The following is a 25,029-nucleotide window of genomic DNA, read 5'->3' as shown; positions in this document are numbered from 1 at the left end:
TGTTCAAGCTTCAGCTTAAAGAAGAAAATTCTTCCTTCTCATGTTAGAGCACACTCATCCAGGGTGACTAGTACCTCTTTGGTGGTGCATCATCAGGCCTCTATGGCTCAGAGCTGTAAGGCCCTGACTGGGTCTTCGGTTCATACATTTATCAGATTTTATCAAATCAATATTAAAGGTCATGAGAATATTGCCTTTGGGTGCAGTATGCTGCAGTATGAGTCCTCTGGTCTCCTGGTTTTTGTTGTCTCCCTACCTTCAGTTGCCATTGCTATGGGACATCCCACACAGTAAGTACTATGGCTCTGTGTCCACTGATGTAAGAAAAGAAAACAGTATTTTTAAAACCGCTTACCTGTAAAATCCTTTTCTTTGATGTACATCAGGGGACACGCGTCCCTCCCTTCTTGGTATACACTTGTATATCTTGGCTACAAAACTGAGGACTCCCAATAGTGGGAGGGGTTATATAGGGAGTACACTTCTTGCCTTAGAGCGTGCCAGTGTCCATCACCTATCAGTGGCCCTATAACCCACGTAGTAAGTACTATGGATCTGTGTCCCCTGATGTACATCAAAGAAAATGATTTTACAGGTAAGCTGTTTTAAAAATCCAGTTTCATTGTTTTGGGCTACATTAATTTTTTCCAACCTGGAAAATTAAAAAATTAAAAAAATCTGAAATATATAGTTTTTTTTATATTTTCTATGTATAAGCATTAGATTATTTGTATTTCTTTCTTTGACCCATGACCAATGAGGCCTGTAATCAGATCTATTGGTTGTGATTCAGGCAGTGGTTTTGTCACTGGTGCTGGAGACAGGCTAAAGATTGATGGTGGACTTTTGTGAGCTTTAAAGGTCAGATAATGCACTTGGCGGCCTTAGATAAGCACATTACACATCAAAGGCCCCCAGTCCTCCAACATAACCTATTAGGAGTACATTGTTAAATCTGTAATGTTCATCTGTTTGGAGTGCAGTCTATGAAGTTGTTTCAATTCCCTGTTCTATAAAAACTTGAGCGTGTCCAATATTTTGCATTGTAGCATTTTTCTGATTTGAAACCTGCTTTGAAAAGTCAGTGTGCTGCCAAGAGGAAATCGATAACACTAAACATCAAAGCAAAAAGATTAGATTTGTGCCCAATCGGTGGTCCAATAAAGAGTTGTTGATTTAAAACCAGTGAAGACAGACTGTATAGCTTCTTGAGCTGCATAAGCATAGCATTGAGAAAACAAATCCATATTCCTTCTAAAACCTCAACAGCTAGGTATGTAGGAAAAAGCTGTATGGGTTTATTGAGGGGGTGGAGATTATAATAAACTAAAATGTCAAGGGGTTTGGTGTCTGCTCTTGTAGTGGAGTGGGTAGTGAACAAACAGATTTATATGATGGATGGCAAAGAGGCAAAATGGAAAAAAATACTTCAAAAGAAATAAGGTGTAACATCTTGGAGGTTGTTGTGGTAAAGTGTGTGTGTGTGTGTATATATAATGTGTGTGTGTGTGTGTGTGTGTGTGTGTGTGTGTATATATATATATATATATATATATATATATATATATAATATAAAATTATAAATATATTATTATTTCAAAGGATTGCTGCACTTAAAATGTTATCTGTTCAATACAATAATTTAAAAAATAGTTACATAGTAAAGTGTTCAAAGAGATTTCCGTTTCAGGCTTGCATGCTTACGCCCTTCCTCAGATCAGAACACGTCTTGCTTCGCAATCGCATTCATGAGAATTTAATTTTTTTTTCGAATTAATCACATATGGAATTAATTACTCATTAGTATAATTTTATTCCTTCATGGGATTTTTTTTTTTTTCAAAGCCACTAATACAGAAATGGTTACTCAAGCAGACATTCATTTTACTATTCCATCTGAAACTATCATATTGTTAATCTGTCAAAGTATATGAATATAATCTAGACATGCAAAAATATTATGTATAACAAAAAATAGAATGAGTATAAATTCTGGAAATAAAAATGGGAAAATGAATAAATATTCCTGATCAGTTATGCAAACGAGTCTAAATCCATGTTTAGTCCTTTCGAGGCAATAGTATTAAGGAAATGTATCCAATAAACCTCACGTTTTCTTAAAACCAACTCCTGATCACCCCCTCTATTTTTACTAATGCCCTCCAACAGAGTATATTTTAACTGGGAAATTGAATGTTCCTTCTCTTAAAAAGTGTTTAGCCGGGGGGAATGATATTAATTTGTCTCTAATTGAGTATTTGTGCCTAGCTATGCGGTCTTTTAACCTTTTTTGAGTTGTTTCTCCAATATAAAATAACCCACATGGGCATTTTACGGCATAGATCACATAAGATGATTGACAGGTTAAGTGGCCTTTAATTGGAATATCAAAACCTTTGTGGGGGTTTGATATACTTTTTTCCTTTTAATCGTTGAATTACACTGAATACATGATAAACAGGAAAAGGATGTGTTCTGATCTGAGGAAGGGAGTAAGCATGTGAGCCCGAAATGGAAATCACTTTGAACACTTTACTATGTAACTATTTTTTGAAATTCTTGAACAAATAAAATTTTAAGTGCAGCAATCCTTCAAACTTTTTTCTCATATGTATGGTCGGTGGGAAGACCAGATTGCTTTGCTTTTTAAATACAGACCGGGTGTGGCTCTCCCCAACTACAGTACAGTGTGTGTGTAATATATACAGTATCTCACGAAAGTGAGTACACCCCTCAAATTGTTTTACATTTTATTATATTTTTATATTTTCATGTGACAACACTGAAGAAATGACACTTTGCTACAATGTAAAGTAGTAAGTGTACAGCTTGTATAACAGTGTAAAGTTACTGTCCCCTCAAAATAATCCAACACACAGCCATTAATGGCTAAACCACTGGCAATAAAAGTGAGTACACCCCTAAGTGAAACTGTCAAAATTTTGGCTGAAAGTGTCAATATTTTGTGTGGCCACCATTTATTCTCCAGCGCTGCCTTAACCCTCTTGGGCATGGAGTTCACCAGAGCTTCACAGGTTGCCACTGGAGTCCTCTTCCACCCCTCCATGACGACGTCAGAGACGGTGGATGTTAGAGACTTTGCACTCCTCCACCTTCTGTTTGAGGATGCACCACAGATGCTCAATAGGATTTAGGTCTGGAGACATGGTTAGCCAGTCCATCCTCTTTACTGTCAGCTTCTTTAGTAAGGCAGCGGTTGTCTTGGAGTCGTGTTTGGGGTCGTTATGTTGGATCCTGCCCTGCGGCCCACTCTCCGAAGGGAGGGGATCATGCTCTGCTTCAGTATGTCACAGTACATGTTGGCATTCCCTCAATGAACTGTAGCTCCCCCATGCCGGCAGCACTCGTGCAGTCCCAGGCCATGGCGGCCATTGGTCTCATCAGTAATCCATGTCCTTAGCCTGCTTGTCTTCAGCAAACTGTTTGCAGGCTTGTGCATCATCTTTAAAAGAGGGTTCCTCTGGGACAACAGCCATGCAGACCAATTTGATGCAGTGTGTGGTGTATGATCTGAGCACTGACAGGCTGATTCCCCCCCACCCTTCAACCTCTGCAGCAATGCTGGCAGCACTCATACATCTATATCCCAAAGACAACCTCCTAGATATGAAGCTGAGCATGTGCACACAACTTCTTTGGTCGACCATGATGAGGCCTGTTCTGAATGAAACCTGTCCTTTTAAACCACTGTATGGTTTTGACCACCTTGCTGCAGCTCAGTTTCAGGGTCTTGACAATCTTCTTATAGTGTAGGCCATCTTTATGTAGAGCAACAATTCTTTTTTTCAGATCCTCAGTTCTTTGCCATGAGGTGCCATGTTGAACTTTCAGTGACCAGTATGAGAGAGTGAGAGCGATTACCCCAAATTTAACACACCTGTTTCCCATTCACACCTGAGACCTTGTAACTAACGAGTCACATGACATCGGGGAGGGAAAATGGCCAAATGGGCCAAATTTGGACATTTTCACTTAGGCATGTACTCACTTCTGTTGCCAGCGGTTTAGACATTAATGGCTGTGTGTTGAGTTATTTTGAGGGGACAGCAAATTTACACGGTTCTACAAGCTGTACACTCGCTACTTTACATTGTAGCAATGTGTCATTTCCTCAGTATTGTCACATGAAAAGATCTAATAAAATATTTACAAACATGTGAGGGGTGTACTCACTTTTGTGAGTTTGCGTGGGTGGGTGGTATTACAGTACACAAGGGCTGCATTCTTACACATCTGCTGCTCTGCAGTAAATTTGTTTTAAAAATAAGTGATACTGGTACATATATTTAATAAAGGATTCTCTGTGTTACAACTTATACAGCCAGTGTTTCTGAAATGTGACCGTTGTTCTGCCCATTGAACTAGCAGTGACTATGCCGCTGTCCATTTGGAGCCATTTGTGGCATCTATTGTGCTGCAGAATGCTTTATGAAAGGTTTAATGTGCTGCATCATGGAAGGGCTAGTGGCTGTTTTGCTCATATAATATAGCTAGGCTTATAGCTAGTTTTAGTGCCACTTCTCAGGATAAAAAAGCTAAAAAAAAAAAATGCTTTTGAACGTTTTCAGCAGCTGTGTGGTCCTACGGTAGGGGGCACAATACTTGCCTTGCCTTGGGTGCTGGCTACCCACGCTCTGCCACTGCAACACACTCTTGCCAGCATCCTTTTGTCCAACCTGGGCTATCTACTGAACACAAAATTAAACTGATGGCTTGACTAATAGGAAAGCGTGGTGTCGAAATTGTGTCCATGAAAGCCTTGCTCCTTATTTGCATCCCAGGGTACCCCAGGTTTGCCCTGAGGTGCTCTAGACAGAAAAACTTGTTTGCTTGTATATGCTGGAGATGTCTGCTGTGCTATCTTAAGCACTGATCAGGGGTTTCCAAGTAATTCACTTGCAATCCTCTAGTGTTCAGTGGAGATGATTAAATACATTGCAGTAATCATCCTGACATCTTTTCATTTTCGCAGCAAAAAATTTGATGAAACAGGTTGCTATGAGCAAAAGTTCCACATTGGCTCTTAATGTGTTTTCATTGCCTTTTTTATTTTATTTATTTATTTATATCCAAAAGAATATTACTGGTTAGTAAGAAAGCGATTGAAAAAATAGGATGTAATTGGTGGGATATGGGGACTTAAAATAGTTTGTAATAGTGTCAGGTAAATCGACAGCTCATGTCCTTCAGAGCTGATCCTACTAAGAGCATCTCGGATGTCTGCTCCCAGAAAATCAAACTTCCCATAAAAGTCAAACGGCGTGAGCCCACAAGCCCTTTGGGTGAAAAAAGCTTCCATTTCCAAAATTTTATTATCCAAGTTTTGTTTGCTCAATTCGTCTCCATAGAGCAGGGGTCTCCAAACTTTCCAAACAAAGGTCCAGTTTACTGCCCTTCAGACTTTAGTGGGGCCGGACTGTGGCTAGCGGGAGTCAAAGGTCCAGACGTCAATGGGAAGAAACCATGCCCCTTCTTTGGTGTCAGTGGGAGGAATTGTGCCCCATCATTGGTGTCATTGTGAGGAATTGTTTCCCATCATTGGGTCTGATTGTTGGTGTCACTGTGAGGAATTGTGCCCCATCATTGGGAGGAATTGTGCTCTTCCAAGTGTCAGTGGACCTAGTTGTGCCCCACTGTTGGCATTAGTGGATGAAATGGTGCCCCAAGGGCCAGCTAAAAGCAAGCAAAGGGGTCGCAGTTTGGAGACCACTGCCATAGAGGATAGGAATGTGTACTGATGGAAAGATACAGGCTGTATGATGGGACCTGTTTTAGGCGTATGATTAGGCTCTCTAATACATAAGCCTTTTTGCATTTATTGTCAAAACATTAAAATACTTCATAAGCATTTAACAGTATTACCAAAATTAGAGGTAAAATCTTTTATTTTGGTAGCTAAATCAGGCTTGTGTCACTTATTCACATTGACTACTTTGACATACCAGATGAAAATCTTTTAGAAAGATGAAAAGGGTTTCCGGAGCCAATAATAGCCATGGTATTTTAGATTACTGTTAAATCATGAACTTTCTATATAATTAGCACTGCGTACAATCTCCGAAAATTAGCTTGACAGCGGCTTAATTGTGAAGCAATTTTAAAACCCCTTGGGATGACGGCAGTAGATTTTTCAGCTTACTCGAGTGTGTCTCTGATTTAATGTTGCTGTAGCGTCACATTCTGCTCTTCCAGTATTGGTCTTGTCCTGTAATACATAAGAATCATAATGACCCAGCTCTGAAGTGCAACCTGCATGCCAGAAATATCCATATAGCCAGAAGGGAAGCCTGGAAAAATGACTAATGCCTCATACACACGACCGGACTCTCCGTCAGAATAAACTCTGATGGTCTTTCCGACCAAACGGACTTGCTTACACACGATCAAACCAAAGTCTGTTTGTTTTAAATGCGATGACATACGACGGGCATAGAAAAGTTCAATAGCCAGTAGCCCATAGCTGCCCTTGCGTCGTATTTGGTCAGTCGGACTAGCATACAGACTAACGGTTTTCCCGATAGGAATTGATTCAGTCAGAAAGATTTAAAACATGTTCTATTTCTAGGGCCATCAGAATTTTTTTAAGAAAAAGTCTGAAGCCCACACAAGATCGGAATATCCAATGAAATGATTCCATCTGACCCTTTTTCTGCCGGAAAGTCCGGTCATGTGTACGCGGCATAAGAAATGTGCATATGTTTTATTCTGGCTGACTGTAAACATTCAAGACGAGTAGGTCCCCGTAGTATTGTAGATTTACAGGAAATACCTTTTTCAGTAAATGATTGGTAGAAGCCAACACATTTTAATTACCTGCAGTGTCAATATATGATGCTACAGAAAATGACAGTTCTGAATTGTCAGACTGATTTCATTGATAACCAGGGTAAGTTATCATGCCAAGGCACGCTCTGATCCAGGGTTTTGCCCAGAAAATCAAGTATTATCGGCCTACAAACTAGATTTCTAAAGTCAAAAATATTCATAAGTCAGTATGGGCTTTATATTTTGAAATGTCAGATTTAAGAACTTTATTGCTGACCTTCAGATAAAAACCTCTTCAGATGAAAAAATTTGACACGCGACATAGATTTCAAAGGTAATGCACATAAAATGCATTTTCTACAATACAAAATTTGCATAAAGCCTGCAGGCATGAAGAGAATCTAGAATTCATAACATCTTGTGATTCCTACCAGGAATTTTTAGGACATTTTTAAAGGTTCAAAGCGCAGTATAATTTTCACTTTTAAACCTGGCCCATAAAATGAAATTTTTGGGTTTGGCAGTTAGAATCTGATGGCTGTTGGACTGTAAATATGAATTTTTACTGCTCACAATCAAGGACACCTTTCCATTGGCAAATAACTGGTGTGTGTATGATCGCACTCCAGTAATAGAAGTGAGAATTTGTCCTGATGGATATACCATAACCATTTTTATTTTTATCCCCCCCCCCCCACAAATCGAGCTTTCTTTTGGTGGTATTTGATCACCTCTGGGTTTTTTGCTATGTTAAAAAAATGAAAGAAAATTATAAAACCGTTTTCCTGTTTGCAAAATGTTATAACAAAATATACATTTTTCTCCTTCGCTGATTGGGCTGCACTGAGGGCTGGCACTGGACAGTGATGAACACTGGTCAGCAGCACTGCTAGGTGGCACTGATGAGACATTGATTGAAACTCCTGGGCATTGATAGTTGGCACTGATTTACACTGGTGGGCACTGATATGCACTGTGTGGGCCCTGGCAGGTGGTACTGGTTGGCACAGATGAGGCGGCTGTGCCTCTTCCAGACCGATGTCCCTTACACAGAAGCCGGTGACTCAGCTGTCAGCGTGAGGAGAAAAAAAAGTGATTACCGATCTTCTGTTTACATTATGTGATCAGCTGTCATTGGCTGACAGCTGATCACGTGGCAAGGGGTCTCATTGACTGAGATTGACTGCAGCGGTGTGCTGGGAGTGTGCAAAGGGGAAGACGTCTTTTGACAGCCTCCCGGCAATATAGGTCCACGCTGTAGCAGTCATTTGGCTATAGTGCAGATGGGAACACGTTAAGATGCCCTTTCCTTAAAAAAGCATATCCATAATGAAAATAAAGGGTGGACCCTGTTCGGGTCCTAGGCTGCTACCTCTGGTAGGGACAAAACAAATGCTCACCAGACAATAAATTAGATGTGAACATTGGAGCACCTGGTAAAAAAGTTCATCTCACTTAAAGGACATTTTGAAACGTTTAGAGGCTAAGATCCATTTCATGCAGCCAACGTGTTTTTGAGGAGTAAAAGCCTCCTTTTTTTTTTTTTTTTTTTTTGGGCTTGCACAGTCTGTTAATAGATTCATGACAGAATGCACTAGGGCAGTGATGGCGAACCTTGGCACCCCAGATGTTTTGGAACTAAATTTCCCATGATGCTCATGCACTCTGCAGTGTAGTGGAGCATCATGGGAAATGTAGTTCCAAAACACCTGGAGTGCCAAGGTTCGCCATCACTGCACTAAGGGATCTGTGTTAATGCTTAATGAAGACTAGCAACTCCCAAAGGCTGGCTGCCTTAAAGGAGTTGTATAGGCATATAAATGCATTCTATGCATTAAAATAAACCTTTTGTGTGTAGCAGCCACCTCAGCACCCCCCTAATTAATTACCTGAGCCCCATCTCTCTGCAGCGATGTCCACGAATGTTTAAGCCGCCCGGGACACTCCTCCCAATTTGGCTGAGACACAGCAGCGGTGCCGTTGGCTTCCGCAGCTGTCAGTCAGCCAATCAGGGGAGAGAGGGAGTGGGGCATCCTCCGGGACTGTGACATAAGGGGGCAGGGTGGCAATGTAACATCACCCGGTGACCCCGCCCCTTGTCCCTATATAAGTTGCCACACAACGCATCCCTGTCATTGCGGCCAGAGAGAGCGTTGAGTCAACATCTCAAGGAAGAAGAAGAGAAGGCAGCGGCGACAGACCGGGCCACCGCTAGTAAAAGAGCTATAAGATAGCAGAGGCCCGCAAGAAGAACCAAAGAGGGGGACAAGACCCCTGAAGAACAGTGGCGACTAAGAAGAAAGTCTGGCTCCTCCGCTAGTAAAAGCCAATAAAAGAGCAGAAGATGGCGGAGGAGTCCGGCGAGAAGACCCCCCCCCCCCAAGACGGAAGAAGAGGAGACCACCGGAGCTGTCCAATAAATTATTTTAAAAACTCGTGTGGTGTTTTTTATTTACACTTTTTTTTCACCAGGTGAATGGGTAGGGGGTACATGGTACCCCATACTCATTCACATAGGGTGGGGGGCCAGTATCTGGGTTCCCCCTTATTAAAGGGGGCTCCCAGATTCCGATAAGCCCCCCCACCCGCAAACCCCGACAACCAAGGGCCTAGGATTTCAAAAGTCCGGCAGACTAGCGCACAGATGGGCGGATTGTCTGGATGATTTTGAGTCAAAACTTCTTTCTAAGTTCGCCGGACTTTTGGGGAAAAAAAAGTCCGCCGGAGCCCACACACGGGCGGATTGTCCGGACTCTGGTCCGCCAGATAGTCCGATTGTGTGTACGGGGCATTAGGGGTGTACTCACTTTTGTTACCAGCGCTTTAGACATTAAGTGTGTTGAGTTATTTTGAAGGGACAGAAAATTTACACTGTTATACAAGCTGTACACTCACTACTTTACATTTGTAGCAAAGTGTCATTTCTTCAGTGTCGCATGAAAAGATATAATAAAATATTTACAAAAATGTGAATATTATCATTTCTAATTTTCTCTGATATCTTCAAAAGGCAGCTCAATTTAGTTTTTTTTTGCATTTTTATATGTTTATAAAATATTATACCAAACAAATTTCTGCAGTTTTAGATCATTGATCTCCTTCAAATATTTTTTTATTTTATTTTATTTTTTACGCAGTTGGAAGCCAACGCTTCCTTCTTTTTGGGATTATGTCTTAAGGATGTTCTAAATCTATCAGCAGCATGCTATCAGTATTTCAAGCCCTTCCTGTGTCTTGCACCTTGAAGTGGAAATAACTTCTCCCTTATATAAATATTTCAGGTCCATCTTATTGTCATAATCCCAGTTGGAAAGTTAGAGTGGAATAGAATATAATTGACTTCATGCTGTATTTTTATTTTTTTTCTTCCAGCAGTGTTCAGATTCAAATACCTATTTTCAAGGTCTTACTGTGTTTTCTGCCTGCTGCTGATGGGATTTTTAAGAAGTGTTCAATTGCAATTACCCATCATCACAATGAGCTTTAAACGTGTTAGGATAAACGTGTCTGCCGCTTTATCTACACTCAAAGATTTCTCAGTCTAAAATGGAGATTCAATTTTTTTTAGATAAAAAGCAAAATCCATGCCATTTAAGACTGTTCTAGGCATTGGAAGGATTTTTAGCAGACTTTACTGCACATTGTTAGGTTGGCCACAGATGAGGTCATGTTTCGGAAGATTCAACTAGCATTAATTCTACCTTTCAAGAACCGTTAACAAATATTCTTAATTTAAATTGGCACAATTCTATCCACAAAAATACAATTCTGTTCAACCTTGTGATTTTAGAGTAGTTTAGTCATTATTTCCAGTCCTTTGCAATTTGAACAATGGCAGAGGTATTTTATAGTAAACAAAGCAATGCAAATGCTCTTTATAGAGCCTTCTGCACTTCTCTTTCATGATACAAATACATAAAGTAAAAGGAGGAAGGCCCTGCGATTCAGATAAACCCAGTGGTCTCCAAACTGCGGCCGGGGGGCTGGATTTGGCCCTTTGTATGCTTTTATTCGGCCCTTGAGGCACAATTCCTCCGACTGACATTAAAGGGTTTGTAAAGTCAGAAGGGTTTTTTTTTTTTATGTTAAGGCATTAAGATAAAAAGCCTTCGGTGTGCAGCAGCTCCCCTAATACTTGCCTGAGCCCCATCTCTGTCCAGCAATGTCCACAAGTGTCTCAGCAGTCTCTCTCTCTCTCTCTCTCTCTCTCTCTCTCTCTCTCTCTCTCTCTCTCTCTCTCTCTCTCTCTCTCTCTCTCTCTCTCTCTCTCTCTCTCTCTCTCTCTCTCTCTCTCTCTCTCTCTCTCTCTCTCTCTCTCTCTCTCTCTCTCTCTCTCTCTCTCTCTCTCTCACCAGTGATGGGGCACTCCTCTCATGGACACCAATGATGGGGCATTGTTACGGAGGCCAGGACATTTTCTACTTCTACTGGCCTCAGCCTAGCCCGTCTGAAGGATAATAAACTGGCCCCTTTTGTTTAGGAATTTTGGAAACCCCTAAAATCCTTGTTTTCTTCAGGCAGAAGTTGCAAACAAAACTTCGTCATTGGTATATGCCGTCAGTTCTTGCCAAGCAAAACGAATGCATACTAAAGCTGCTCTAGGCTTCAGTGATGTTGGGTATAGCTCCAGTATGGTGGGGTGTACAGCGGCACTGAGAGCTAAAACACTGCTGGATTCTGATGGTACTGGCTTGGGCACGATTACATGCGAGTGGGAATTTTTATATGTTCTTTATGTATAAACTTAATAAAAGGGTTGCACTATGATCCTGCTTTTGTGGTTTACTCCATCTGAGGATCCGTGGAGGGAGATGCAAGAAAACTGGTCTCATCACTACCCATGGTTTAGACCCCTAACAAGCATTATTATACCCACTTCACCCTGGGTCTAGGGATCTGGTCATAACTAGATGAGAGGGTTTTGGTGCGAGTGTGTAATCACTTTGAAAGGAAGTTTTACACATGGACTTTGGCACGATTGGACTTTTTTTTTTTTTTTTTTTTTTTTTTTTTTTTTTTTTTAGCTTATGGACTTCAATCACTCATCAGTCTCACTGTGGATTATATTGATTGTTGTATATTTTTATAGAGGTAGTATAAAACCGTTTATTTTTTTTTTATTTTTTTTTCTCCCCATATCGTATATAATGCCATGTTAAGGAGATGCACTAGCACCTAGCACTCACCTTTTTGGTTGTTTTATTGTTCATTTGTACATTGCACAGGCAAGTGGGAGGAGCAGCAAGGGTTGCCAATATAGTGCATCCGGAAGGTATTCACAGCGCTGCACTTTTTTCACATTTTGTTTATATTACATACTTACTCAAATGTATTCAATTATTTTTCCTCTTGAATTCTACAAATACCCCCCCCCCCCACCCCAAAAATAAAAAACAATTAAACGTAAAAAAAATCGCATGTAAATAAGTATTCATAGCCTTTGCGCAATACTTTGTTGAAGCACCAAGTACTGTCTCAAATCTTTTTGAATATGATGCTACAAGCTTGGCACACCTATTTTTGGGCAGTTTCTCCCAGTCTTTGCAAGACCTCTCAAGCTCCATCAGGTTGAATGGGGAGTGTCTGCACAGTCATTTTCAGATCTCTCCAGAGATGTTCAATTGGGTTCAAGTCTGGGTCTGGCTGGGTCACTCGAGAACATTTTACAGAGTTGTCCTGTAGCCACTCTATCTTGGCTGTGTGCTTAGGGTTGTTGTCCTGTTGGAAGATGAACCTTCACCCCAGTTTGAGGTCCAGAGCAGGTTTTCATCAAGGTTGTCTCTGTACATTGCTGCATTCATCTTTTCCCTTGATCCTGACTAGTCTCAGTTCCTGCTGCTAAATACCCCCAGAGCATGACCCTGCCACCACCATGCCTCACTGTATGATGGAATTGGCCAGGTAAAGAGTGGTGCCTGGTTTCCTCCAAACATGCCGCTTGCCATTCAAGCGAAAGAGTTCAATCTTTGTTTCATCAGACCAGGAAATTGTTTCTCGTGGTCAGAGTCCTTCAGGTCCTTTTTTGGCAAACTCTAGGCAGGCTGTCATGCCTTTTTACTGAGGAGTCGCTCCCGCCTGGCCACTCTACCATACAGACCTGATTGGTGGAGTGCTGCAGAGATGGTGGTTCTTCTGGAATGTTCTCCTCTCCCTACAGAGAAATGCTGGAGCACTGTCAGAGTGACCATCAGCTACTTGGTCACCTCCCTGACTAAAGCTTCTCCCCCCCCCCGATTGCTCAGTTTGGCCAGGCAGCCTGTCTTTTTGGCATTTTTGGATGATGGAGGCCACTATGCTCGAGACCTTCAATGCTGCAGACATTTTTCCGTACCCTTTCCCAGATCTGTGCCTTGATACAATCCTGTCTCGGAGGTCTACAGACAATTCCTTAGACTGCTTCTGGGCTTGGTTTGTGCGCTGGCATGCACTATTTCCTTCTCATTTCCAGCCTTTCCAACTCATTTCCAATCAACTGAATTTACCCCAGGTGATCTCCAATCAAGTTGTAGGAACATCTCAAGGATTATCAGAGGAAACCGGATGCACCTGAACTTTATTTTGAGTGTCATGGCAAATACTGTGAATACCATGTGTTTTTTGTTTTTTTTAAATTTGCAAAGATTTTAAACAAACTTCTTTCACTTTGACATTGTGGGATATTCTTTGCAGAATTTTGAGGAAAATTAATGAATTTAAGGCCCCTTTCACACATGCGGATGGTATGTCCGTATTTCATCCATCCGTTTGCGGATGAAATACGGGCCATACATTCATCCCTATGGGATAGCGGGTGTCTGCAGATGAGCATCCGCAGACACCCGCTATTGTCCGCCTCCGCAAATGTCCGATTCTGCAGATGGAGGAAAATCCTATTTTTCTGTCCGTCTGCAGAGCGGATCGGATGGACACGGACACACGGTCCGTGCTTTTCCGATCCCCATAGAGAACGGAGAGCTGACAGGGCGGTCCCCGCACAGTGTGCGGAGACCGCCCTGTCTGCAGCCGGCTCAGCGGGGACAACGGAGCGATCCCCGCTGAGCGAGCGGATCATCACGGGGCGGATCTTTACTGATCCGCCCCGTGTGAAAGAGGCCTAATCCATTTTTGAATAAGGCTGTAACATAACAAAATGTGGAAAAAATGAAGCGATGTGAATACTTACCAGATGCACTGTATAGGGATCAACATTTATAGGGGAGTCCGTGGCGCAGTATACACGTTTTGTCACTTTTATAGCTACAGTATTTGTGCTCTAAACAGAGCTGAACTACACAATGAAATTACATTTTCTTTACAGCAAGTACAGAAAAAAAAAAAACTTGTGGTCAGCAGACTCTAGGACTTTACCTGCTGGCTGTACACTGTAAGCAAAATTTCACATTTAGCTACTTATAAAACACAAACGGTAATCTAGTCCTGAACATAGTGCAATAAAAAAAAAAAATCACATACATTGTACATTCCCTGTGAAGAAACAGGATTTTTCTTGGGGTTTACGTTTGTTGAGCGAGCGTGACATTCTGAGAAATGCATTTCTATAGAATGTGTGCGCTGTGTGTCGGATTCTGCAAATTGTTTGTTTTGATAGAATATGATTGCTATGACCGCTTTGGTCAGGCTATTTAATTTGAAAGTTGTAGAGAAACAGAACAAAACGTACCATATACCCTTTCACAATTTGAAAAGCATGTCCAAGCAAGTTTCAATGCTGTCTGTGTGTTTTTTATTTATGCATTTTTATTTATTTAATTTTTTTAGATAGATATCTATCTCAGTAATCCTTTTATTTTTTAGGGTGGATTACAGCCTACACTTTTAATGGGTACCAGAAGTGAACATTTGCACACTGTTGCCCCTCCCTGTCACTGGCATAATGTAGTGGGTGGACCAACCACTACATCTAGAAGGAACAGCAATTGAGGGTGTGATATGCTCTTGGCATAAAGAGACTGGCTCAGGACTGTGATATGGAAGTTGTCATTACTATAGATCTTCCTAAAGCTCTACTCCAGCCAAAACTTTTGATATTGTTTTAGATACAGCAGGGAGAACTAACAGCCTTCCCCAGACAGTCTTGTGGTTCAAACACCTCACTTTTTATCAGGGCAAGAAGTGATGGGAAATCTCTAGAGTGAAGGGAGGTTTCAACTTTATTGCTGTCTGTGCCCTTTGCATTTCAGCTAAAAAAATGCACTACATGGCCATCATGCAGGGGTTACAGGCATTGGAAATGAGAAAAAAAAGGTCGTGGACAGAAATAACCTGACAAATGTTAATGCATTCCCGCGTTATCCAAATCAAAGCATTTATCCCCAGCACACCATGGATCGTCTGAATAGCGTCCACAAATGTATTCAAGCAATCGCATCACAGCAGTATATTGCTGTTATGCTGGAAATTGCCCACTTTATCCAAAACTAAAATGTGACTAGAGTTAACCCCCATACACACTATTCGATTTTCTGCAAATTTTTGTCTTCAGATTTAACCAAAACCATATAATATGAGGTCAAACCTTATAAGTTTCAATTTGTATGTAATCGGGCATGCCCTTGCACTGCATGGTATTGGTAAATCTAAAAATGATTTGATTGTATGGGGCTTTAGGCTATTAGTACTTTGAAAGTTTTGAGATACCGCCTTCATAATGGAGAAACTGATGTATCTGTCCTACCAGGTTGGCCAGAAAAGATATTACAGCAATCTGCCATAATAAAAAAAAGTATTATTATGTATATATTTGTACTTTTTATGTATATATTTATACTTTATATATTTATACCATTTTTTTATTTATAATTTAAAAAAAGTTTTTAGTATTTAGTACAGATCCTTCTGAGGAACCAATATGCCTATGAAACATAATTTCCCCAAAACAATGCAGAGTTTTAATAAAACTGAAGCAAAAAAAAAAGTAAAGCTGTTGTACAAAGCCACCTCCTTCCTCCAATTTTTTTTTTTCTAGTGCTGGTGCTATAGTTTGTGTTTCTTTCTAGTTATTCTTCCCCACACCCCCATGTACTCCTTTATTACATGGCTTCTGTAGTGGCAGCAGTGTATTTCCCCACTTATCTCTCCTATTTCAGCCGGTCAGTCTTTTTTTCCATCTGTGTCATTAGGTTTGCCATCAGTTTCTGTCATGTAGATTCAACAAGGAGTAAGAAGATATCTTTCTGATGTAAAGGAAATCCCTGTTAGACTGTTGTCAGGAGAACAAAAGTCCCCATTGGAAGATTTTCCTTCTGTTCCTGTCCTGACAAATTAAAATTTTGGATTTACCCCTCCATTCCTGGGGAGATTGGGGCATTTAGGAGTGAGGTTCTAATCACCTCTCCGCAAAGCAAAGGTTTTTCATTCTAGTTATAGCCGAACTACTAGGAGCAGCAATTGATTTCTCAACAGATGTAAAAAAAAAAAAATAGATACCAATTGAAGTAAGCTACACAAGTAGCATGCAGTTGTCTGCAATTTGCTAGTCCCTAGTGAATAGTCACTTACTGTTTTTATTAGCAGGGTTGGCCTACTAAAAATCACCACTGTAGCTTCAGCCTAATTGGGTGACTGCTTGGTAGTGGTTAAATCTTTCAGAAGGAAAAGCTCACAATTGCTTTTATGAAAATTGGCAACTCCTAAGGAAATACAAGCACAGGTTTAGTTTCTTGTATATCTGGATTTACCAATCATCATTTTGACATGAAGTTTTCACAGAAGGCAATCTGCTTGTGCATTTATTTTTAATCCTATGCTTGAACGAAACTACTTTCTACCATCCATGCCAAATACCTAAAACTGCCTCCCTTCTTTTTTTAGTAGTTTTTAATGTTGAGAAAATATAGGTGTACACAGCACTAAGAACATGAAATTAAAAATAAAGGGTCTATAGTGTTTATGATAAAGTCCTTTTTCAGGTAAAAAAAATGGAACCACCCACGGTGTAGACAGACACAAATTAGGTGAGCACAAACTTATCTGCCACCGAACATCAACATACCAGGCCTCTTGCCAAAAAGAATGGACCACTAAATTACAGGTGGTCAAACAAGCATGATAAATTCAGAGCCGCAAAACCCTTTCATGAGGGTCATAGATGGCTTGGTCTTGTAGTCCCACCAGATGAGTATTCAGAGGTGCATACAAAAGAAGGAACTCCTGATGGTGTAATACTTCAAAACCAGGATCACATGTTTTAAAAAAAAAAATATCCAGTGTCCTCACCTTTTAGCAAATAAATAGGCATGTTCAAAAGCAGCAGTCTGCATAAGATAGCGTTTGTTTCCAACCTCAAATATGGCCGCGTCGACACGTTGCAGCGTTATAACTTCTTTATATAGGAGGAAGGGCGGAAATAGAAACGCCCATTCCCGCTACGTTCCAAGCCTCTCTCCCATCAACCGAAAGCGGAACCACCTACAAATCAGATGTTTACATCAAGGTCTGATTATACACAGCTAAAACCACCCACGATGGCCATGCTTAGGGAGACTAAATAGGAAACCACTAAATAGTGTACCCATCTGATCTCTGTGAGAGGGAAGAGAGGAAAACCGGGCCAGATCGGAAACAAAAATGGTGAATAGATAAATATGAGTACTTAAGAAATCTAAAAGCTGGAAATAAAAGTACCGTATATACTCGAGTATAAGCCGAGATTTTCAGCCTCTTTTTTGAGGCTGAAAGTGCCCCCCTCGGCTTATACTCGAGTCATCGCTGTCTGCCCGCTCGATCAGCGTGTCGAGCAGACAGACAGCGGCCATTCTATTCAAAAGCCGCGCCTCCGGCTCCGCCTTCGCCTGTGATAGGCGGAACACTGAATTTCCCAGCAGCCTGTGTTCCGCCTATCACGGACATCGTATCATCCTCGTACTACGGACGAGGATGATACGACGTCTGTGATAGGCGGAACACAGGCTGCTGGGAAATTCAGTGTTCCGCCTATCACAGGCGAAGGCGGCGGCGCAGCTTTTGAACTTTACAATGGCCGCCGACGAAGAGGGCACGGGACGGCACGGCACGGGACGGGACGGGACGGGGGCAAGGCACGACACGGGACGGATGCAAGGAGGCAAGGCACGGCACGGGACGGATGCAAGGAGGCAAGGCACGGCACGGGACGGAGGCAAGGAGGCAAGGCACGGGACGGAGGCTCGGGACAAAGGTAGGCTGGACACACACACACACACACACACACACACATGGATGGAGACACACACAGGGATGGATGGATGGATGGATGGAGACACACACACACAGGGATGGATGGATGGATGGATGGAGACACACACACACAGGGATGGATGGATGGATGGATGGAGACACACACACACAGGGATGGATGGATGGATGGACACACACACACACAGGGATGGACGGACACACAGGGATGGACGGACACACAGGGATGGACGGACACACAGGGATGGACGGACACACACAGGGATGGACAGGCATGTCTCACCCTCGGCTTATACACGAGTCAATAAGTTTGCCAGTTTTTTTGGGGGTAAATTGGGGGCCTCGGCTTATATTCGGGTCGGCCTATACTCGAGTATATACGGTAACGTAAAAATATTAATAAAATTACAGCTTAATCAAAAACTGACAATGTAGTGGACGTAATGGCACCATCTTGTGGTTAAAAACAGATAATGCAGAAAATCTAAATGTATAAGAACATACAAAAAAAAACTCCACAAAAAAATGTTAAGAGGAAGGATAATTTAGGGATTCAACTGTTAAAAAAGGCATTCGCATCCCATTCCAGATTCAAACCAAATGGACTATGAGATTTTAAACAAAAAAATCCACCAGGTCTCCATCTTTGAAGTCTCTCTCCTAATATGGCTGCCTCTCCGAGGCTCAAATTTGTCTATGGCCATAAAAGATGTACACCGTAGTGTTTTTTGATAAACTATGATTCAAAAAGCCCTTCCAAATAATCGCCAGGTGCTCCTTGAGCCTAATTTCTAACTTGCAGATGGTGCCACCCACATAATATAGCCCGCAAGGGCATGCGATCATATAAACCACATTCTTGGTCGAACAGGTGATAAAAGATCCCACATCATATTTTCAACCGGAGATTTTCTCTCGTTAAGACTATTGTTTAAACAGACTTCGGACTTTCTGCATCGGTGGTAACTCTTAGCCCTTGTACACACGGTCGGACATTCCGACAACAAAATCCATCAGATTTTGTCCGAAACTTGTGTTGCATACACACGGTCGGACAAAGTTGTCGGAAAATCCGATCGTACGTAACGTGATGACGTTATTTCGTTACGACGGGACTACGTTCAGGCTAGTAGCCAATAGCTTTGGTATAGGAATTTGATCTGAGCATGTGTGGCACTTTGTCCGAACGGAATTCTCTACACACAATCGGACAAAGTCCGATCAGATCATGTTGTCGGAAAGTTTTATAGCCCAGCTCTAAAACTTTGTCCGTTGGATATTCCGACGGAAACAGTACGATGGAGCCCACACGCAGTCGGATTATCCGACAACACGGTCCGATTGGACATTTTTCGACGGAATGTCCGAGCGTGTGTACAAGGGCTTAAAAATCACCAAAAAAAAATTGTTTTTACTGGGGGTCTAATTATGTTTGGGTGCTACCTGAAGTTTCATAGGGGGAGCACCTCTCAGTGATCTTGAATTCGCTAGTTCTTAATGTTGATGAAAATATTGCTGTGTCAGACCCAGGTCTTTACTTTGCTGCCATTGAATTGCCTTAGGCTAGACCTTTTTCATTTTTTTTTTTTTTTTTTTTTTTTTTTTTACCACAGGCAATGCAAACAAAAAAGAGGAAAAAGTGACAGATAAAGACTAAATAAATAATAAAAGTAATCCAAACAAAAAAAAAATGTTTTCAGCAGAATTAGAAAATTGCCTGTTTTTGGCAATATCCAGTCTCTAAATATGGCTTTATACCCTAATGGTCTCGCTGTTTTTTTTTTTCTCTACTGTCTTCTGACATAAATGTATAGCTTGTGAAAAAAGGCAGCTGTCTGAATAGATCAACAATATACATAACTGTACTGCTGTAAAAGGTGTTATTATGACAAAGCAAGATTTCATACAAATCAATAGGTAATGGGAGCATGGAGGCTAAGAGGTGCCGCAAAAGGGGAATGATTGCACATTCCAGCACGGTTTATAGTGCTCCAGCATTCAAATACCTGAAATTTACTGCAGAGTAAATCATTAACACTGTCGGCTATTGCCTGTATTTGGCAGCTTGTCAATCTTGTGGTGTAATATACACAAATGCTCATTTTGGCTTTTTTTTAAAAACACTGTAAAAACCATCTTTATGTATTTTTATTGTTGTTTTTTACAAGTTTGTTTCCAAGCATATTTTATTGGGGTGTTTTTCTCCAAATAATGCCTTTTTTGTAACCATTTTTTATTTTGCAGAACATATTCAACATGGTGGTAGAGGTGCCACGATGGACAAATGCAAAGTTGGAGGTTAGTTTCACTGGCATTAAAAAAGGGGAAAATATCAATTTTAGTTTAGCCATACACTTGTTGATTACGTAGACTTGTAGATAACACTGTGGTTGATTGACCAAAGATAAATAGGCTATGCGCTTTGTAAGTGAATTTTCTCTTAGTTTAGCGAAAACTCACTTTTCAAAAAATACTTAATTCCATGCAAGGTAAAATCAAATCAAAACAAAACTGTAGTTTTTCATGCACATGATTGGATGATGGCAGCAAGCACAGCTTGACCCCATTCACTAGGCTAAGGGAAAATTCCCTTACAAATTGAACAGCATATTTCCCTATAGTAACTCAATTTCACTGCCTCCATATATGTACATGGAAGGTTAAATCTGTAACATTGGGATATTTGGTGTTCATACCAGTCATAAAGGAGTTGTAAAGTCTTGAGGTTTTTCACCTTAATTTTTTTTTCTTGCCTGAACCTGATCTTTCCAGTGACGAGAACAAGCCCAGCAGCTCCAGCTGCTGTCTTGGGTCCCCATTGGATAGATTGATGGCAGGAGCAGCAACCATTGGCTCCCACTGCTGTCAATCAAATCTAGTGACGTGGGAGCCGGGGAGCAGGGCCGAGTCCTGCTGTCTGTGTTAATAGATGCAGCAGCAGGACTCGGGAACGCGCCCACATGAGTGCCCCCATGGAATGCAGCTCTCTGTGGGGGCAGCCAATGCCAAAGAGGAGCCAGGAATGCCAACTCGGGACCCGAGAAAAGGAGGATCGGGGCCACTCTGTGCAAAACCCTTGCACAGAGCAGGAAGTAAGACTTGCATGTTTGTCTGAATCTTTACAATCACTTTTAAGCCCTTCATCAACGGACTTTGGCTTTTGCATTGCCATACAAGTTAGAAAGGGGTCAACCGTACCCTTTTCAGTGAATTTTTAATGATATCACAAGCATCTGAAAGGGATCTGAAAACTGACCAAAGCCCATCATCATAGATTCCTATAGTGTATATTTGGTCAGAGAACGATAGAAACTGCAACTGGAAGTAGACATAGTCCTTCAACCAGGTCTTCCATATGATTTTTTTTTAATTATTTATATATAAAAAATGTATACAGTGGTGTGAAAAAGTGTTTGCCCCCTTCCTCATTTCCTGTTCCTTTGCATGTTTGTCACACTTAAGTGTTTCAGAACATCAAACCAATTTAAACAATAGTCAAGGACAACACAAGTAAACACAAAATGCAATTTGTAAATGAAGGTGTTTATTATTAAAGGTGAAAAAAAATCCAAACCATCATGGCCCTGTGTGAAAAAGTGATTGCCCCCTAAACCTAATAACTGGTTGGGCCACCCTTAGCAGCAACAACTGCAACCAAGCGTTTGCGATAACGTGCAATGAGGCTTTTACAGCGTCCTGGAGGAATTTTGGCCCACTCATCTTTGCAGAATTGTCCTAATTCAGTTACATTAGAGGGTTTTCGAGCATGACTGGCCTTTTTAAGGTCATACCACAACATCTCAATAGGATTCAGGTCAGGACTTTGGCTAGGCCACTCCAAAGTCTTCATTTTGTTTTTCTTCAGCCATTCGGTGGTGGACTTGCTGGTGTGTTTAGGATCATTGTCCTGCTGCAGAACCCAAGTTTGTTTCAGCTTGAGTACACGAACAGATGGTCGGACATTCTCCTTCAGGATCTCTTGGTAGACAGCAGAATTCATAGTTCCTTTTATCATGGCAAGTCTTCCAGGTCCTGAAGCAGCAAAACAGCCCCAGACCATCACACTACCACCACCATATTTTACTGTTGGTATAATGTTCTTTTTATGAAATGCAGTGTTCCTTCTATGCCAGATATACTTGGACACACACCTTCCAAAGAGTTCCACTTTTGTCTCATCGGTCCACAGAATGTTGTCCCAAAAGTCTTGGGGATCATCAAGATGTGTTGTGGAGAAATTGAGACGAGCTTTGATGTTGTTTTTGCTCAGCAGTGGTTTTCTCCTTGGAACTCTGCCATGCAGGCCATTTTTGCCCAGTCTTTTCCTGATGGTGGAGGCATGAACGCTGACCTTAACTGAGGCAAGTGAGGCCTGCAGTTTCTTGGACGTTGTTGTGGGGTCTTTTGTGACCTCTTGGATGAGTCGTCGCTGCACTCTTGGGGTAATTTTGGGCGGCCGGCCACTCCTGGGAAGGTTCACCACTGTTCCATGTCTTCGCCATTTGTGGATAATGGCTCTCACTGTGGTTCGCTGGATTCCCAAAGCTTTGGAAATGGCTTTATACCCCTTTCCAGACTGATAGATCTCAATTACTTTCTTTCTCAATTGTTCCTGAATTTCTTTGGGTCTCGGCATGATGTGTAGCTTTTAAGGATCTTCTGGTGGACCTTACTGTGTCAAGCAGCTCCTATTTAAGTGATGCCTTGACTGTGAACAGGTGTGGCAATAATCAGGCCTGGGTGTGGCTAGAGAAATTGAACTCAGGTGTGGACAACCACAGTTATAGTATGTTTTAACAAGGGGGGCAATCACTTTTTCACACAGGGCCATGATGGTTTGGATTTTTTTTCACCTTTAATAATAAACACCTTCATTTACAAATTGCATTTTGTGTTTACTTGTGTTGTCCTTGACTATTGTTTAAATTGGTTTGATGTTCCGAAACACTTAAGTGTGACAAACATGCAAAGGAACAGGAAATGAGGAAGGGGGCAAACACTTTTTCACACCACTGTACATTTGTGCAGATCTCTCTATACTTTGAGACATGAACGAGGGACACCTATTAGTAAAAGTAATGTAGGCATAGGGCACACTTCCTGCCACACCCCCTTAAAGGAGAATCTTACAAAAAAAATAGGTTAAACCCACAAGTGCTCTTCCCCTTTTTCTTTCTACTATTCCTTTTATATTGGCTTTTGGCATTTACATGGATAAAAGGTTTAGCACTGGGTAACACATTAATGGATAAATAGTGCACTTTTATATATAACTATATAGTTCAGACCAAAATGAGGGACAGAGGGAATTTATTTCAAGGGGCAGTCCCTCCATCAGGGACAGTTAGGAGATATGGGTATAGAAAGGATGTGGCCCTTGATCTGGCTAAGTAGCCATAAATTAGGTAAAAAAAAATGTCCAGTACACTAAGGGAAAAATAACTTCAACTCTGTGTGGCTTTAGAATTATCCAGGTACAAGGTTGCCATAGTCATGTATTTACAAAATGGTCAAAGTACATCCCTTTCATGGGTGGTGACTATCAAACCTAATTCCAACATGAACTTTCAAATAAACATCACCATCAGTCTGCAAAGCGAACTGAAGCAAAAGTGAACAATTCTGATTCAATTCCTGTGTATTTTTTTTTATTCAGGAATGTACAATATTGCTTGATGATTACCAGCATTAGGTTAAATGACATGAGCATTAGAACAACTAATAGCATTTCATATGATGTGCTTTGCATTTAGAATTGAATGTCTGAATAATGAATTCAAGTATTTTGTTTATCTGAACGCAATGAATGACCCCATCACAAATGCGTATTGTAAGCTTTTTTTTTTTTTTTTATAACGTTTCCAGTTTTGCAACAAATTAACTTTAAATGTTCTATTTGTCAATTTTAATTTAAATCTTATCCAATTCATCACATTTCTCTTGTTTGCTTGATTACCAGTTGCTAGCATTTAACTAGAGATTTTTTTTTTCTTTATTGCTTCAGCCTTCACTGGAAGCCTTCCTTTTTTTTTTTTTTTTTTTTTTTTTTTTTGTTAAATGCTAAAAACTTATGTTTCAGGGTACAGTACATACAGCCAATAAGGAACTATTACACTTATTTCACTAAAGAGATTGTTAATTATGTCTACCTTTTTTAGTTTGAGCTTTAAATGCAGTGCTACAAATCTATAATTTAAACACAACAGGGTTGGTCCGCCAGGAGAAAGAGGGGGAGTTGAGCTGCTGAGTAGGAATGAGCCGAACACCAAACTGGCCCCCCCGTTCGTTTCGCATCCAGAACATGCGAACAGGTGAACACTTCATTCGAACACTGTCAGCCCACGTACACACGGTCGGAGATTTTGCCAACCAAATCCGTCGGATTTTGCCCGTCGGATTTAGTCCGACGGATTGTGTCCGAAACTGTTGCATACACACTGTCGGGCCAAGTTGGCGAAAAATCAGATCTTTCAGAACGTGATGACGTAATTTCGTTACGATGGGACTACATTCAGGCTAGTAGCCAATAGCTTTGATGTAGGAATTTGATCTGAACATGCGTGGCACTTGGTCCAATGAAAATGCTCTACACATGATCGGATTAGGTCCGTCCGGCCCAGTTGGTTGGGAAATATTTCCAACATGTTGGAAAATTGGGTCGGACGGAGATTCGGACGGAATCAGTCCGATGCATACCACACACAGTCAGATTATCTGACGACACGGTCCGATAAGACTCATTCCGACAGATTCTCCGACCGTGTGTACAAGGGCTTAAAGTCTATGGGACACGAACATGAAAAATCAAAAGTGCTAATTTTAAAGGCTTGTATGCATGGCATTGTCATAAAAAGTGTTTGTGGGCCTGGGTCCTGCCCCATGGGACATGTATCAATGCAAAAAAAGTTTTAAAAACAAGCGTTTTTTCGGGAGCAGTGATTTTAATAATGCTTAAAGTGAAACAATAGAAGTGTAATTCCTTTAAATTTCATACCTGGGGGGTGTCTATATAATATGCCTGTAAAGGGGTGCATGTTTCCCGTGTTTAGAACAGTCTGACAGCAAAATTAC

General features: G+C 41.2%; 1 protein-coding gene across 1 annotated transcript in view; it reads left to right on the top strand.

Annotated features, from left to right (window-relative positions):
- The window catches only part of PPA1 (inorganic pyrophosphatase 1), a 156,262-nt gene that overhangs the window by 55,399 nt on the left and 75,834 nt on the right, over nt 1-25,029 (top strand). Inside the window, exon 3 of the mRNA XM_077454427.1 lies at nt 20,203-20,256. Within this exon, the coding sequence (XP_077310553.1) occupies nt 20,203-20,256 (54 nt within the window). The remainder of the gene's footprint in view (nt 1-20,202; nt 20,257-25,029) is intronic.

This window comes from Lithobates pipiens, unplaced genomic scaffold, assembly GCF_037356315.1.
Source record: "Lithobates pipiens isolate NorthernLeopardFrog02 unplaced genomic scaffold, aLitPip1_a1.2 Scaffold_25, whole genome shotgun sequence".
In the NCBI taxonomy this organism is placed as follows: Eukaryota; Metazoa; Chordata; class Amphibia; order Anura; family Ranidae; genus Lithobates; species Lithobates pipiens.
Note: the sequence above shows the minus strand (reverse complement) of the source record. Positions and strands in the feature narration are given on the sequence as shown.